The following is a 14,898-nucleotide window of genomic DNA, read 5'->3' on the forward strand; positions in this document are numbered from 1 at the left end:
TTAGGTTTATTTGAGAGAGACAGAGACTGCACGAGTGGGGGAGGGGGACAACAAGAGGGAGAGAGAGGATCCCAAGCATGTGCGGAACCCTACTTGGGGCTCGACCACACAAAACCGTGAGATCATGAACTGAGCGGAAACCAACTGACTGAGCCACCCAGGTCTCCCCTCCTGTGATTTTTTTTTTTTTTTTTTGAGAGAGAGAGAAGGCACAAGTGAGCAAGGGGCAGAGGGGGGCAGTGCGGGAGAGGGAGGGAGGGAGAGAGAGAGAGAGAAGGGGGGAGGTGGGGCTCACCTGAAGTGGGGCTTGAACTCATGGAGCCATGAGATCATGACCTGAGCGGAAGTCTGATGCTTAACTGAGCCACCCAGGGGCCCCAAACTGAGTGTGATTTTAATTAAAGCTAGATGCCAATTCCACGGTTCACTGCAGTGCCCAGCATCAGGCTGGACGCGAGCACGGAGGACTCCTGGGAAGCTTCATGGAGGCCCTGTTGGGAAAGGGAACGCCTGGCCACCAACCTGAATGTTAAGTATTAGTGACACCTACTTAGAGATGACAAATATAAACAGAGGCTTTAACTTCTTTTCCTGCACCCGAAGGTCTCACCTTGTACCCCTCCTTCTGGGATGCCTACACCCCAGTAGTGAGAGTTGAACTTGGTCCCAGTGGGAATCCTGAGCTTTAAAAAAAATGCAGGCCTTCCTCCCTCACCCTAATTTCTGATTTGGGGGCCCAGGAATTGACACTCTAATATTAAAATCCAACTAGCAGATCTCAATTGGAGCCATGTTTGGGGACTGTTATAAAAAATATTCTGTTAAATAGAAAATTACTCATGACACTTGTTAAAAACTTCAAGGCAGCCTCATTCAAGGGTGGGAATGACAGTGGGGTTTTGAAGTAGGGGACAGCCATCAGGCTAAACTCCGAATACAAGGGAAAGGGACTTTATAGCCAAGGAGCAGGGTGTCACTGGATGTAAAGTTGGCAAGAGGAAACACCAGGGGTAGAGGGGGCGAGGGGCTTAGGGGGAGGGAGGTTGGACCTTAGGCTAAACTCAGCAACCGGGATTCTTGCTGAAGGCGATGTAGGTGATCAGACATTACCTGGGAATAGTGAAAAATGAGGAGCCCGCCCAAATTTGAGGGCGATGGGGATTGGAGGATGGGGGTCCTGGCTAAAATGACTTGGCAGGATGCTTGCTAAAACCGGACAGTCCAGAGAGGCGCAGGGCAGCTCCAAACGCAGGCCTAGATGAGAGTTCAGAGGAGGCCGATGAGAGCTGGGTCGAGGAGAGAGCGAGACAGCTGGCTGGTCGCGCTCGGGGCGGGGACNGTCAGTTCCTCGTTTGTAAAAATCGGCTTCATAATACCTGCCTGGGGGTGGAATGAACGTCGGTGTGCCCGCGGGTCGCAGTGCTCCGCAGTCGTGGCAACCGGCGACTGTCGGCACTGCCCGAATTTTGACAGCCAGGTACACTGGCCAAGGTCTGCCCTCTGGCCGGACAGGTTAGGATGACGTCCTGCTCACTTTTTTCCCCTTAAGTTGTAAACAGCCTTCTAGATGAGCCATAAGTGATTATGATTCAGAGAGGGATCTCTTATTCATGGTTGACCCTTTTCTAGGCAAACCTCTGCTCCAGTAAGAGCCTCCCTAGGCGGAGCCCTGAGCTGCTTTCAGAATCGACCGCCAAGTTGGAAGGGTGAGACTTGTACCCTGAGTCCCTGGGTGGGGACTGAGCTTTAGGGGGAAGGGCAGTGGCCGTGTTAAGTGGGGGGTGGGGAGAAGAGAGACCAGGTTAGATGAGAGAGGCTGACCGGGGCCTTCCGGCTGCCTCCATCCCGGAGCCGGGTCCACTTGTGGTGGCTGATCCCTGGTGCTGCTAAAATCTGCCCACTCATAAGTATCTTTGGATTAAGGGAGGAAGGGTTGGCCACTTAAACCCTAAGGGGAACCAAAATGGTCTTGGAGTTCTCTGTAACCACACCAAGGCAGAGGAAATGAGAAGGCTGGAGTTGGAGAGGTGAGGGAGAGATCCTGAGAGATATTTTAAGGGTAGGATGGGCTGGGCACCCTGGGGACAGTGAGCACCTTGGAAGGCAGGGACAAGGGTCATGGGCCGTCTTAGACTCCTGGGGCCTGCCCTTCTCCGGCCTGTGCTGCGCAGTCACTTCAGCTGGTGACTGGAATATTCTAACTTACTAGAGTTCACTGGACTTTGTTCTTTGTAGGAATTAAAGCGTGACTCCCATTCAGGACAGATGGACCTAAAGTTCTCAGTCGGATGAGAGAGGAGTTTCCCTGTCCTGAATTAGAAAAGCAAGTCATTAAGCCTGGGCCCTGACTGGTCTTCATGGGAGAAAAGAGAGATGGAAACCTTCAAATCTGGGAATAAAAAGAGGGTCCTTCCCACATGGATGACAGCCCAGGTGGCTGAGAAGAAAAAGGTGTCCGTGAAGACCCGGAAAGGGAGGAAACCGGCAGCAATGCCAGTGGCTGCTGCGGGAAGGTGGGGCAGCTTCCGGCCGGGGTCCTGGGGAATCAGGAGGAGGGAGAGTTTGGAGGAATCACAGTTTCTGGGGCNAGGCTGTTTCAGTCCCCTGCTCTTAGGTGCACAAGTCGCAGAGGTGAAGGGGGCCCTCCCCTCAGAGGGGCGCCGCCTCCGCCGGTGCATCCGCCCTCCCAGGTAGTGCTCCCCCTCGGGGTTACACACCTTAGCCAAACTCCTAGATGCCGGATGTCCAAAGTGCCAATGTCTTTATTCGCAACAAAAATTGTGACCATCAAGTGGTCAAGGTACGTGGACCAGGTCCCGGCCTCCCTGCGGGCAGATCTTCAGGGACTGACGGACGAGCAGTGGTCATCATGAAATGAGCTGAGGGGCCAGTTAGCTGAATGGTGGTAGTTGGGGGAGTCTTCAGGCCGCCAGGGAGGGGACGTGTCTGCGTTCTCCTACACCAGGCACCCAGGCCTCCCCGCCCTGCCTCTCCCTTCTCTTACTTGTCCAAACTGGCCCTCCGCCCTTCTGATGGTCGCGGTCCTGCATGCGGGTGGGTTTCCACACGTGTTGGCCTGGTCTGCTCGTGTCCGTTGTGTGTGGGGCGGTGACTCTCAGGGGCTGGCCATCGTTCCCTGCTTCCGTCCCTACTGCCAGATGGGAAAGTGGCTGCGGGTGGGGAGCCCCGGGGTGTGAGACCTGAGTGTCTGTCCCCATCTGTGGCATCATGCCTTCCTTTCAGGCCTCCTGCCCTGAGGACTGTGTACTGCATGAGCGAGGCCGAATTGGTAGATGTGGCTCTGGGGACCCTGGTTGAGGTAAAGTCCACGGTGCCTCTTGCTCTGATGACCGGAAACGGGACGGGGCCCTGGTTAATGGCAATGAAAGAGACGCCCTGCATTCTCAGTCGGCCTTGGGGAGCCCTGTCATCTGTCATCCCACTTTGTCCAGCTGTCCTTTGCTTAGCGCTTCTCACGCTCCCCTTGGCCTCTCCCCATGTGCGGTGTCATGGAATGTTTGGGGCTGGACACCTGGGGAGGGAGTGGTCGTGGGCGAGAGAGCAGCTCACTCTGGGGGACTCTGTGCTGGTGTGGGGAGGGGACAGGAAGTCTTTCACTCCTTATGTTTTCTGAAGGGTCTCAGGTGGGTGAGGTGACTTCTCCTCAGCCAAATGCCACCCAGTCTCCTAGCTTCTGAAGCGAATCGTTACTGTACCACCTTAGTGTCGTGTAGTACTTTCTAGTTGACCAGGTGCTTTCCTATGTTATTACCTCATTTAATCCTTGAGATAACCTGGTGATAGTGATTTTGGATATTACTGTCCCCATTTTACAGATGAAGATATTAACGCCCAGGGACTTTCCCTCAGTTACGCAACCGATAAGTGACAGAACTCAGCCCCACACTCCAGTTTTGTATCCGTGGTCCTTCCATTCTGTCACCCCCCACCCTTCCAGATAGGCTTTTCCTATTTTTCTTTTCGTCTTTGACATTCCTCAGGCCCCTGCCTGTCTCTCTCCTGACTGGGTCTTGACTTAGTGGGGAGCTGTGAGGGGAGAGGCTTTGATTTGGGGGTGGTGCTCGAGCCGGTCACGCGCTGGCTTCACGGTGGCTTCCGCGTGCGCTCTGCATCGCAGCGGGACAGACCAGCATGTTCACTGGGAAATAACATAATGTCTGCTCTGCCTGTCACCTCCCCTGTCCGTCAGGCCCGGAAACAGGAACAGCCCTCGGAGCCACCGACTCTGGCTGGCGCTGATAAACCGGAGCTGTCCCCGACCCACTCAGCGTCGTCACCGTCACCGAGCTCTCCTGGGAGTAGTAGCCCCGAGGACGGGGACAATGGGGAAGACGCCCTTCCTCCAGGCCTCTGCCCTTCTCAGGGGCCCGCGGGGTCGGACTCTGCTAGTAGCAGAAGCCCTGAGGACGATGAGGACTCGCTCAAGTACGTCAGGGAAATATTTTTCAGCTGAAGGGACAGGCTTCTCAGGACTTTCTACTCGGAGCGGAGCGCTGAAGGAAGCGGCTTCCCCTCCTCCTCCTCACTGGGGCCTGCAGCCTCTCCCACTCCTCCCGCTCCTCCCTGGGCACTCCTCCCTGGGCACTCCTCCCACTCCTCCCTGGGCGCTCCTCCCACTCCTCCCCAGGCGCTCCTCCCTAGCAGGCAGAGTCCCCTCCGAGGGGAGCTCCTGTGCTGAGTGTGTGGAAGTGAGGAATCCAAGTGAGCTTCGGTCAGAATCTCTGCGCTGCGCCTTCTCCGCTCCGAGGCTCTGGTTTTATTGCCCTTCCGGGTCCAGGGAAAATGTGGACATGGTGGCCCAACTGATTGGAACCGAAGAGCCAACTTAGTAATTTTCAAAGAAAAAGAGGCACAGCCGCTAAGGGCCCTGGAGTTCCCACGGTCTGGTCCGCGTGGTCTCTCCCTAAGGGGGACGCCTGTTGTGAACCCAGTCCCCGTGCCTCCCGCAGCCCCGGGGCAGGTGCCCTGCGCACAGTGCTCTGCCCTGTGTGGGATCTGGAGGCTCAGCGTGCAGATCGGAAGCCCTCCTCCCCCAGGCGGCCGCCTTGCCTCAATCCCTCCCAGAGACCCTAAAGACGAGATCACACCGGGGTCCATGTTTCTGACTCTATTCAGCGTGGGTTTGGACAGGCGTAGACTGAGGCAGTCATTTGCTGTATAGGGTTTCCAATACACAGGTGCTGAAAAATACAAACAGCCTCCCGGCGTGTGAGTTGGATTTATGTCCTTTTCGATTCTGGGCTGAGAAGTGAAGACCCCAGCATCTGTATGTACACGGACCCGTTCGGCTGTTTTCACCTTCCCCTCCCGCCGGGGGATTTGGCACATCGTGTTCCCGACTCCCAGGTCACGTGCTAGGAACCATTTGCCCACCGGCCCCCCTGCTCTGTCTGGCTTCAGGTCAGGGAGACTTTTCGGGAGAACCTTCAAAACCACCGAGGCTTGTCTGTGTGCCCGTGTGTTCTGTCCAGTGAGTCCCTCAGGGATGATTCGTGGGCCTTCGGGAGAGGGGCTCGTCACCTCATACACCCATCAGTCTCACACCCACCGTGGAGACGGGGAGCTTGCTAACCAGGGCCCCGAGGGACACTGAGGTGCGCGCTCCCTCTCTCTCCCTCCGTTCCTCCCTCTCTCTCTCTCATGTTCTCCCTTTGTTGCCATGAACCTTCATTCCAGTGTGACATTTGGCTAATTATGCTAGAACCCAGGCCCAGTGATGGGAATCCTTATCGCCCCCTGGTTCGGAGGACAAGTGGGAACGGCTTGCTCAGATCAGTCAGTTAAAGCAGGAGTTCTCTCCCCCGTGAGCTGTGTGCTTTTCGTGGTGTGTCCTTGGGGGCCGTGGAAGGCCCGCAGGACGGACAGCCCACACTAAGAAGCCGCAGGTCCCGTGGCTGCCACCCCCTGACCTTCTCGGCACTGGGGACCCCCTCCTCCTGCGCGGTGGGTCCCATCTGCCAGGGCTTGAGGCCGGCATTCGCTATGAAACAGGCTGAGAAGACATGCCAGCCCAGGAATTTGCTGGCACCTTCTCTGCGCGGAGTTCAGACTGAACTCTTGCAACTGTGTGAGCCTCCCGACAGACCTAGTAGCTGTCGAGCTTGATCTCGTCCTCTGGCCTCCGAGGGAACACAAACGTGGCCATGAGCAGGAGGGGGAGTAAGGCCTGGGCGGTGCCCAGAGCCAGAAAGCCAGGCGTCAGGACGGACAGCCTGATCCACTTCCACGTGTAGGTGAGGAAGAGGCCCAGGCCGCTGGCCAGCAGCGTGGACGACATCGCCAGGAAGCCCACCGCCAGCTGCCACTCGGCCTCGTTACTGTTGCACCAGGCCAGGAAGAGGGGCAGGGGGACAAAGAGAGCGAAGACCAGGGCCCCGTACACACCAAGCCTGGCCAGCGCCAGGCCGACCCGCGGCACCCCCAGGGCCTCCAGCTCCGGGAACTGGTGGCACTGGAGGGAGCCGGTGCCCTCGTTCCACAGGCAGAAGTTGTAGAAGCCGATCCTCAGGTCGGGCGAGTCCGTGAGGTTGCCGGCCTTCCAGAGGAGCGCGTAGAACAGCAGGGAGATGACCAGCACCGTGGCTAGCATGATGCCCAGGAACAGCAGCTGCTTGCCCCACCTTGGCCTTGGGACGGTCATCGTCTCCTGCCCTTTGCGGGGCCGCCTTCCCGGGCACCTGAGGGAAGTCACACCAGTCAATGTCCAGCCCCCCTCCCGGTTTCCTCACAAGCTCCTGTCCTCCCGGGGGGAATTCCACAGACACCCGTGGCAACCAGTGGAACGAGAGAAGTCTGAGGGAGCCCACGGGCCAGACGCACTTGGAAAGTCATTGCCAGCCGCCTCTGTCAGTCAGCAGCACGCCCCGGGGGCGGGGTGGGGGTGGGGGGTGGCTGTAAGAACTGTCAGAAGGCCAGGCACGTCAGAACTTCTAGGTTGGGGCAGGGCACTGGAGTGTTCTAGAAGCCCTGCAGCCTGATCTAGCACAAGCTGGGGGTGAGGTCTGCTAGACTTCTCCGTGAGCTTACCTGCCCTGCTCCGGGAATCACTACTTGGTAAAGACCGAGGCCACTACTCACGAAGTCACACAGGAGCACTCACCACTTTTTAAGTGTCTTATGTTTTTTTTCCCCCTGAGAACAGGAATCATAGATATCTTGGAAAATAATATTTAAAAGAAAAAACTATAAAAAATAACCTCCCACTGCGCATGTTACTGTTAATCTCCTACCAGCATTTCTTTCCTACATGGTGATGTGTTTTTAAAAAAATCACACTATTGACCACAATGATTTTCTCATGGGATATTCTGAACGTTTTTCAAGCTGTTAAATAGTCTTCAAAAACATGCTTAATGGCCGTGTAATAGTTCGTGCCATAGATTTATCCATCGCACCACTGGACAGATTGTTTCCATTTTTACTATTGTGACAGTTAAAGAAGATGCTTGTATGATTCTCGTTTGGAATCTGATTTTTCCTCCGGCTAGATATCTAACGTGCGATCATGGAGCCGAAGGTAGAAATACTTTTTAGTGATCTCCTTGCGTATTGCCAAATTGACCTGCAGAAAACTGAGTTGTAGTCCCCGTAATACAGCATGCATCGTCCTCGTCACATTTGAACAGTCTTTCCCATTTTTAATCCGAAGGACTTTTCCAGACTGGTCTCTACCACAGTAGTCTGCATATGGTACCTTTATATTAGTAAGTTTTCCACGACGGAATAAAATAGCCATTTACATCCCAAAGTGGTTAGGAGCTCAGTGCCACCAGCCTTCCGAGACACATACAGAGTGGCTGGGGGACACATACAGAGTGTGTATGTGTCTGGCTGTTGGTGCACCCAGCCTGGGCTGCCAGGTGGTGTCCTAAGGTGAAGTGAGCGGTGGCCCCGGGAGAGAGGCTCGGTGGTCCGACCACATCCCATCCCTGTTCTGCAAGAACAGAAAGTGCCCAGAGGGAGAACACGCAGGAGGGAACAGGAGATGGGACCGGCTGAGGGAGAGGGCGCTGCACCAAATACCACAGACTGGGCGGCTTATAAATGACAGACATTTATTTCCCACAGCTCTGGGGGCTGAGAAGTCCAAGACCGAGGGACTGGCTGATTTGGTGTCTGGTGCACCCACTTCCTGGTTCATAGAGGGACACCCTTCCCCCGTGTCCTCACATGGTGGATGGGACAAGGTGGGGGGCCGTCTCTGGGGCATTGTTATTTTTTTCTGGGAACTCTTTAACAAGGGCGCTGATTCATTCATGAGGGCTCTGCTCTCAACCCCATCACCTCCCAAAGGCCTCACCTCCTAATATCACTTTGGAGGTCAGGTTTCAACATACGAATTGTGAAGGACACAGTCATTCACTCTAGAGCAGGGGACTCCCCTCAGAGGACCTGAGTGAGTGCAAACAAGGAGAATAAAGATTTATCAGCAACTCCTTTGATCGAGAGCTGGGACACCGCCTAGGGGTGAGGCCGGTGTCTGTCAGAAGAGAAACACACCTGTACCGCCAACGAGGTTTTGAACTCACATTGCCACCACCCACCATGGGCTTCCGCCACTGGCTTCTCCTACAGGGGACCTCGGCAGTGAGGCGCTGAGGTGACAGAAGGGCCTCAAGGAGGCCTCAGGCCCTGCCCCTACCCCCTTTGCGACAGCAAGGTTTATCAGGTATGGAAAGGTGTCTTTAGTCCATGTGTTGTGAGCTGAGCAGAGCGGGAAGCCTTAGCCCGTCCAGCCCCGCGGTGCGGATCCCCAGCAGGAAGGTGTTCCGTACGGTTTTCCTATCTCACAACTGCTTGTAAAAACCTGGGTCTACGTTTTTAATGGGTTGAGGTATTTCAGGGTGTAGGATGGATTTCCAGGGCTTGAATTCTGATTTGTGCGCATGCGCTGTAGCAAAGGAGCTTTGGCTTGCCTCCTTGGTTGGGAGTGGGGGTGGCTTTACATGGCTGCTCCCTCTGCTTGATTTCAAAAAAAAAAAATCACTATTTTTAAGCATTTTTCACTTGAAGACAGGGCCGGGTTGGTTCAAAAGGNGTGAATCAAAATAAAACCGGGCCTGGGAAGCCCAGGAGCACAAGTGTGGAGAAGGTGGTCGCCCCTGGCTCATCTTCTTCTCCCTCCTCTTTATAGGCATAGAGTTCAGCTCCTCCGCCTGGAGCACGGAGCTCAGGGCAACTTTGAACTTGTTGAACTTGTACTTGCAGTTAATTCTCCGGGGGGTCGGGGTGGGGGGGGGCTTCTGTTCCCCAGTGCTCTCCACTCTGGCAGTGCTCAGGCCACCCCCAATCCCATCTGCCCTCTCTCAGCCTCCCCCCAACTCCTGAGACCCTGCCCGGCTCTCTGCCTCTAAATCTTATGCCGCCTGCCCCCTTTATCCACTTTGCCCTCCATTTTATCCCCTGAATGTGCCTGATAGGCAGAAGGAAATTTTTTTTTTAGAAAGAAGAAAGGAAGGAAGGAAGGAAAAGAAGGAAGAGAGGGGGATAGAGAGAGAGAAAGAATGAAAGACAGACAGACGGAAGGAAAGAAAGAAAAAAAATTTTAAAAAGCCAGGCCACGCCCTGGGGTACCCCTCCGTTATTGCCCGGGTCCCTCTTCTGTACACATCCTAACAAGCCAGCAGTGCGTCCTGAGGCCAGGGGCCATGTTTTGTGTGTCAGACACACTCAGCACGGCTCTGGGCTGGCTGCTGCCTGTGTCGGGTCAGACATCTGGACAGACTTCGGGACCTCAAGGACTGAGAGTCTGGAGGCTGGTTGCAGCTCCTTTGTCTAAACATTTCGTAGGGAAAGCCTCCAGGTGTTGGGTTCGAAACCCCTGCGGCTCTCTTCTCTGCTGTCCTAACAGCCCACCCTGGCTTTTTTGGCTTTTAACAATCCTCATAATCACATTTTAATTCTCTCTCATGAGGGGCAGTTGGGTGGCTCATTCGGTTGAGCGGCCCACTTTGGCTCAGGTCATGATCTCAGGGTTTGTGGGTTCAAGCCCCGGGTCGGGCTCTGTACTGACAGCTCAGAGCCTGGAGCCTGTCTTCGGATTCTGGAGCCTGTCTTTGGATTCTGTGTCTCCATCTCTCTCTGCCCCTCCCCTGCTCACGCTGTTTCTCTCATTCAGAAACAAGTAAAACATTAAAAAAAATTCTTTCATGACCAGCGTTGCCCCTTCGGGGGGTAAATCAGGAGACTGCTATGTCACTGCTGCCATTTTTAGCTGAGCTTTTTCCTGTTTATAAGAAAGCCATACATGATGATTGTAGAAAACTAGAAAAATATGTGAATGACTAAGAATCATCTATACCTTCGGGCTGTAGAAACAACCACTCTTAACAATGCATTTCCTTCGTAATGTTGTTTTACACAGTCGGGCTCCCGCGAACACGTGTGTTTGCATTGCTTTGTCACCATCGTTATGGCGTGAGCATTTCCCTGTGTCACGAGAAGTGATTCCTGAAGTGTTTTCACGCTTTACGACGTTACTTAGACTAGAAACGACGCTGTGGCGACGTTCGTGAATCGCCGTCCCTTGCCCATGGCACTTGTTTCTCAAGACGCCTGAAGTGCCACTTGCTCTCCTGAGTCACAGACTCAAAAGGACGTCCACGAACTGTCCTAGTACCTTCATTCCCTCTCCCACAGGGAGATCGTGGCTCTGGTCTCCGTCTCCTGACTAAACTTGGCACCTTTCTGTGACCTGCTAGAATGTCCATCCGCGTGATCGTCCTGTCGCTCCCTTGTGTACAGATACGGACCGTGTGCTTATTTATAACTTCTGTTTGTCACTGCTCTACTCATGGCTTTGCATTTTACACTGTCATCTTATCCCAGTGATTGAGATCCCCACAAAACTTCCTTCTCTGCTTTGTCTTCTGGAAAAACAACCCCCCAAACCCCCACCCTCGTTCTGGTTTTTTTCTTTTTTTTTCCCCCAATCTGTTCTTCCTGCCTCCATGTCTCATGATATCCAGTAACCAGACTTTCTCCATAGCCGGGGCTCAGTCTCTCACCATTCACGTGACTCCCCCCTGTACGCTTGTCACGATGCCCCGGGGTGGCCTCGTAGGGCACACCATCTTGTGCCAGGTGACCGCTCCTCCGCCCACCCCCCCCATAGAAATTCTACCTCGCTCATTGAGTGTTCAGCAAACTCTTAGAGCGAGCCCTGCGGAGGGGACCGGAGTGCCCACGAAGAGCGTCCCCTTCAGGGTCCCCCTCCAGGAGCCAGACCGGAACCTCTGCGTTGTTCCAGTGCTGATGGAGCGGAGAGCCCGGAGTAGAGAGTCGTCAGCCCTGCCTGGAACCCCTCGGCTGACCACACGCACGGCCAGCACACTCGCGGTGTGGGTGCGCCTCCGACCGACACAAAAAGGGAAGAAGAAAGGGAAATTTGTCATGTTTCCTTTGGCAGGTCCTCACTTTTCAAAACTGGGCCACGGTGGTACTTCCCGAAGGTGCCGAGGCGGAGGCAGCCCCCCCTCCCGGGGTCACGTCGCGCTCTGTGGCCGGCCAGGCCCGACGTCGGCCTTTTAGGCAATGTGTGACATTTTGAGTTGCTTAATTCTGCCCTGGAAATGGAAAGCAGCTTCACCAGCAAAAACATGACCGCACACAGGACCACCACCCAGGGTCACAATCGTCCATCTCAAGACCTCCTTGAGCGCTGAGCGGCTGACGTGGGCTGATTCAGCGGCTCCGTGGACGGTAGCTAACTCTTTGTTTATTTGTGTTGTTGCCTGTTAGCCTTTGCGAGCGGATGATGCAGCTGGGGACAGGGTCAAAAAATAAAAATCTCTAGAGGGAGAAAAAAATCCTTCACCACAAGAACATGCCTGCACCTTGGACCCATCCTCACTTTTTTTTAATGTTAAAAAAGTTTTTTTTTAATTTTATTTCTGAGAGAGAGTAGGGGAGACAGAGAGGGAGAAAGAGAAAGAAAGAGCAAGCAGGGGAGGGGCAGAGAGAGAGACACACACACAATCGGAAGCAGGCTCCAGGCTCTGAGCTGTCAACACAGAGCCCCAGGTGAGGCTCAAACTCATGAGTCGTGAGATCATGACCTGAGCTGAAATCGGACGCTTAACCGAGCAAGCCACCCAAGGCGCCCCTTCCCACCTGGTTTTTGGTGGCGGGACTCCACAGCGAGTTTATGGGAAGCTAAGATTAAGGCTCACAGGACCCAAGGCAGAGTTTGAAGGTAAGTAGTACTAGAATGTAGGCCAGCCTTCGGCTGTCGCTCTCGGTTCTCCTGTCCCGTCCTCTCCTGCTATCTGGATAGACATTCACAGCCCCGCCTACTGAGGAGGCCAGGGTGTCGTCTTGTGACTCCATGAATGGCACATTTTGGATGGTTCCCTGAGACGTAGGCCCTGTGGGATCAGTAGCTCTCAGGGCAAACCACGGACCCGGCTTCATTGAGCTTGCCTTCTAGTTGAGGAGACCGACACCAGTGGTATACTTTTCATAAGACAAGTCTAAGTTTTGAAAAGATTTGAGAAGGAAATCAACAGGATGAAATAAAGGAGAGAAGGTGGTGGGAGGAAGCCAGGAGTCTGGATTAGTGGGCCCGGGAAGGTCCGTGTGCGGAGGAGACATTTGATTTGAGGCCCGAGGGATGGGAAAGGGCCACCCTGAGTGGGGACGGGAGAAGAGCCTTCCAGGAGGACAGTGTGGTTGTTATGAACACTGGGTTGGGAGAGGAACAGATTTCCGGGGTCAGGGTGGCTCCAGCCCCATGACTGAGGAGAGGGGCCGGGATGAGGCCGGACAGGAGAGTGGACCCAGTCCCTGAGGGCCTGTAGGCCAGGGTGAGAGGTGTGGATTTTATCACTCTACTCGAGTGTTCCATTAACTCTGTCCCTCTTCCCCCAGACACATGGAGCTAGGTGCCCAGACGGCAGGCTGAACGCACAGGCAGACCTGGGAGCTGGGACAGATGAGCAAAGGCCAGGGGTCACCTCACACCCGGTCCGCCGGCTGGGCCCGCGGGAAGCGCGGAGTCCTACTTGACTGTAGTTTGCAGCCAACAGTTGAGAGAGGAGGAGAATAACAGTCACGAAGACTTGGACCTTAGGTTTTGCAAGAGGTCTTTTGAGAAATCGGGTTCTTCCCTGATTAGTATGTAATACTTACAAAAGGCCTTCAAAACACCTGCAAACTCAAAGGAAGCAGATCACCGCCAAACTGAGTGCCAGATGCTAGGGCCCTCCCCCTCCCGCTTTCAAGGCCGGTATTTGGGAACCTCAGAAAGCCAGTCTTTGCCTCGTCACCCTGCTGGCGTTAGCTGTGGCCTCTGCCTGCCGGTTGGCTGCCTGAGGAGGGAGCAGAGGCCCCCCCGTTCCCACTGCCGTCTGCTCTGCCCGGGGACCTCTCTGTCGGCACCCCACTGCCCTCCTGCTGCCCAGCCCAGCTGACAGAAGGCGCCTCTCCTCCCAAAGTCTGCTGAAGTCCAGGTTTGGGCTGACAAAGTGAATTCATATACAGGGCCACAAAATGGTGGTGGCCCTGGTGGCCGAGCCCATGCCACGGTTCTAAGCCCAAGTCACGTGAAACACCTGTCAGGGAAACCCAACACACCCTGAAAACCCTAGAAAATAGGACCTGCCCGCCTTCTAAGGAGACCCCGGCCTCCTAGCCAGCCGTGCCCATTTGTTCGCACACTGTTGCTTCTCTACCCAACTCGCTCTTGCCCCAAATCCTGCCAGAGCGCTCCCCCAATCCACGGCTTGTTTTCCCTCAAATAAGGGTAAACTCGTCACTAAATTGTTTCTGTTTGGTCATTTGACAGGGCTGAGAACACTGAGGTGGTGTGAGCCCGGGGTTCCCTCTGAAGAGCTCAGTTGCTAAGGAGACATTTGGTCCACGTGGGGAAGATGACCTTTGCAGATGCCTGTTACACGAGTTAAATCGCTTTCAGGTGGACTGCTTTGCGGCCTCTGGCAGGCTAGGCTCACTGAAGTAGTCTCAGTAGCCAGCTCCCAGGTAGATTTCTAGAAATAGCTGGGGTGAAATTGGCCCTCCCCCAAGAATGGGACCCCCCCCCCGCCCCAGGTCTCCCGGGATGGGCACCTCAAGAGTGGAGTATCTCAGAAAAGCCACACAGATAGAGTTAATACGTGAAAAAAGTGTTACAGTTCATGGGAAGGTTTCTCACGAACGGGTGCAGAAGCAGTCGATAGCTCCCCGAAAACAAAACTAGCGTAAGCCCTCAGGTCACCCCATGTTCCAAAATAAACCTCATCTGGATCCGAGAGTGAAATGCCATGAACAGAAAAAAAAAGATCGAAACACAAGTAAAGATTTGATTACGAATGAGAAGGAACACTTTGAGCTTAAAAGCAAATTGAAATTACAAAAAGAAATTGTACAGATATAATGATTTAGAAAGACACATGTCTATATAGCAAAAAGAAAATAATAAAATCAAAAGCCAACGAGTGTGGAAAGTATCTGCAGCGAATATGAAATGATTAATGTTGCCAATATACCAACTACTCACACAGACGAGTAAGAAAAACATGAACCCTCCATCAAAATGGACCAAGAACATCAAGAGATTTCAGGAAAGCAGGTCTGCCGGGAAGGTGAGTGCAGCTATTCTGCTTTCTCCCAAGTGGGTGGGAGTTTTCCTCCACCAAGCAGTTCTCCGTGACCCCAGCTGGTGTCCTAGTATTTAATTCAATTCTAACATTATCTACATGAAGAGAGTGTCAGATCCCGGGGCTAAGGGTTCAGTCTCCCCTTCCCCCTTCCGCCCTTCTGACCGAGGCTTAGTCACCTGGGCCCGACTGATGAAATGAATCACTGGGTGTTGGTGATTCAGTCTCCGGCCAATCTCGCCTCCCTGCAGATTGGGGGGTTGGGGGGGATGGGGTGATGGGG

The 14,898-nt window shown here is 54.2% G+C and overlaps 2 protein-coding genes across 6 annotated transcripts in view; one reads left to right on the plus strand and one right to left on the minus strand.

Moving 5' to 3' along the window:
* Positions 1–70: 70 nt before the first annotated feature.
* On the plus strand, positions 71–5,239 carry CYREN (cell cycle regulator of NHEJ). Of its 4 annotated transcripts, none has more exons than XM_077770700.1 (5): positions 71–161; positions 1,630–1,706; positions 2,236–2,513; positions 3,244–3,319; positions 4,211–5,239. In XM_077770700.1, the coding sequence occupies exons 3-5, from the start codon at positions 2,374–2,376 to the stop codon at positions 4,472–4,474; spliced, it is 480 nt and encodes a 159-aa protein (XP_077626826.1). In that variant the 5' UTR covers positions 71–161; positions 1,630–1,706; positions 2,236–2,373; the 3' UTR covers positions 4,475–5,239. The 4 variants fall into 4 exon arrangements, with proteins under 4 accessions (XP_077626826.1, XP_077626825.1, XP_077626824.1 ...); XM_077770699.1 differs by lacking the exon at positions 71–161 and adding an exon at positions 1,344–1,512; XM_077770698.1 differs by lacking the exon at positions 71–161 and having other exon boundaries at positions 1,344–1,706.
* The window catches only part of TMEM140 (transmembrane protein 140), an 11,933-nt gene continuing 2,148 nt past the window's right edge, over positions 5,114–14,898 (minus strand). Inside the window, exons 2-3 of one of the 2 annotated variants that reach the window (XM_077770697.1) lie at positions 7,048–7,152; positions 5,114–6,698 (exon numbers count right to left, since the gene is read on the minus strand). In XM_077770697.1, the coding sequence (XP_077626823.1) occupies positions 6,107–6,661 (555 nt within the window). In that variant the 5' untranslated portion in view covers positions 6,662–6,698; positions 7,048–7,152 and the 3' untranslated portion in view covers positions 5,114–6,106. The remainder of the gene's footprint in view (positions 6,699–7,047; positions 7,153–14,898) is intronic. The other variant, XM_077770696.1, reaches the window with a different exon arrangement.

Source organism: Crocuta crocuta, unplaced genomic scaffold (assembly GCF_008692635.1).
Source record: "Crocuta crocuta isolate KB4526 unplaced genomic scaffold, BGI_CrCroc_1.0 scaffold266, whole genome shotgun sequence".
Classification (NCBI taxonomy): Eukaryota; Metazoa; Chordata; class Mammalia; order Carnivora; family Hyaenidae; genus Crocuta; species Crocuta crocuta.

Coding starts and splice junctions, on each gene's coding strand:
- CYREN (XM_077770700.1), top strand. CDS start 2,374: ATGGAAACCTTCAAATCTGGGAATAAAAAGAGGGTCCTTCCCACATGG. Junction 2,514..3,243: donor CCAGTGGCTGCTGCGGGAAG/GTGGGGCAGCTT, acceptor CCTTCCTTTCAG/GCCTCCTGCCCTGAGGACTG. Junction 3,320..4,210: donor CTCTGGGGACCCTGGTTGAG/GTAAAGTCCACG, acceptor CCTGTCCGTCAG/GCCCGGAAACAGGAACAGCC.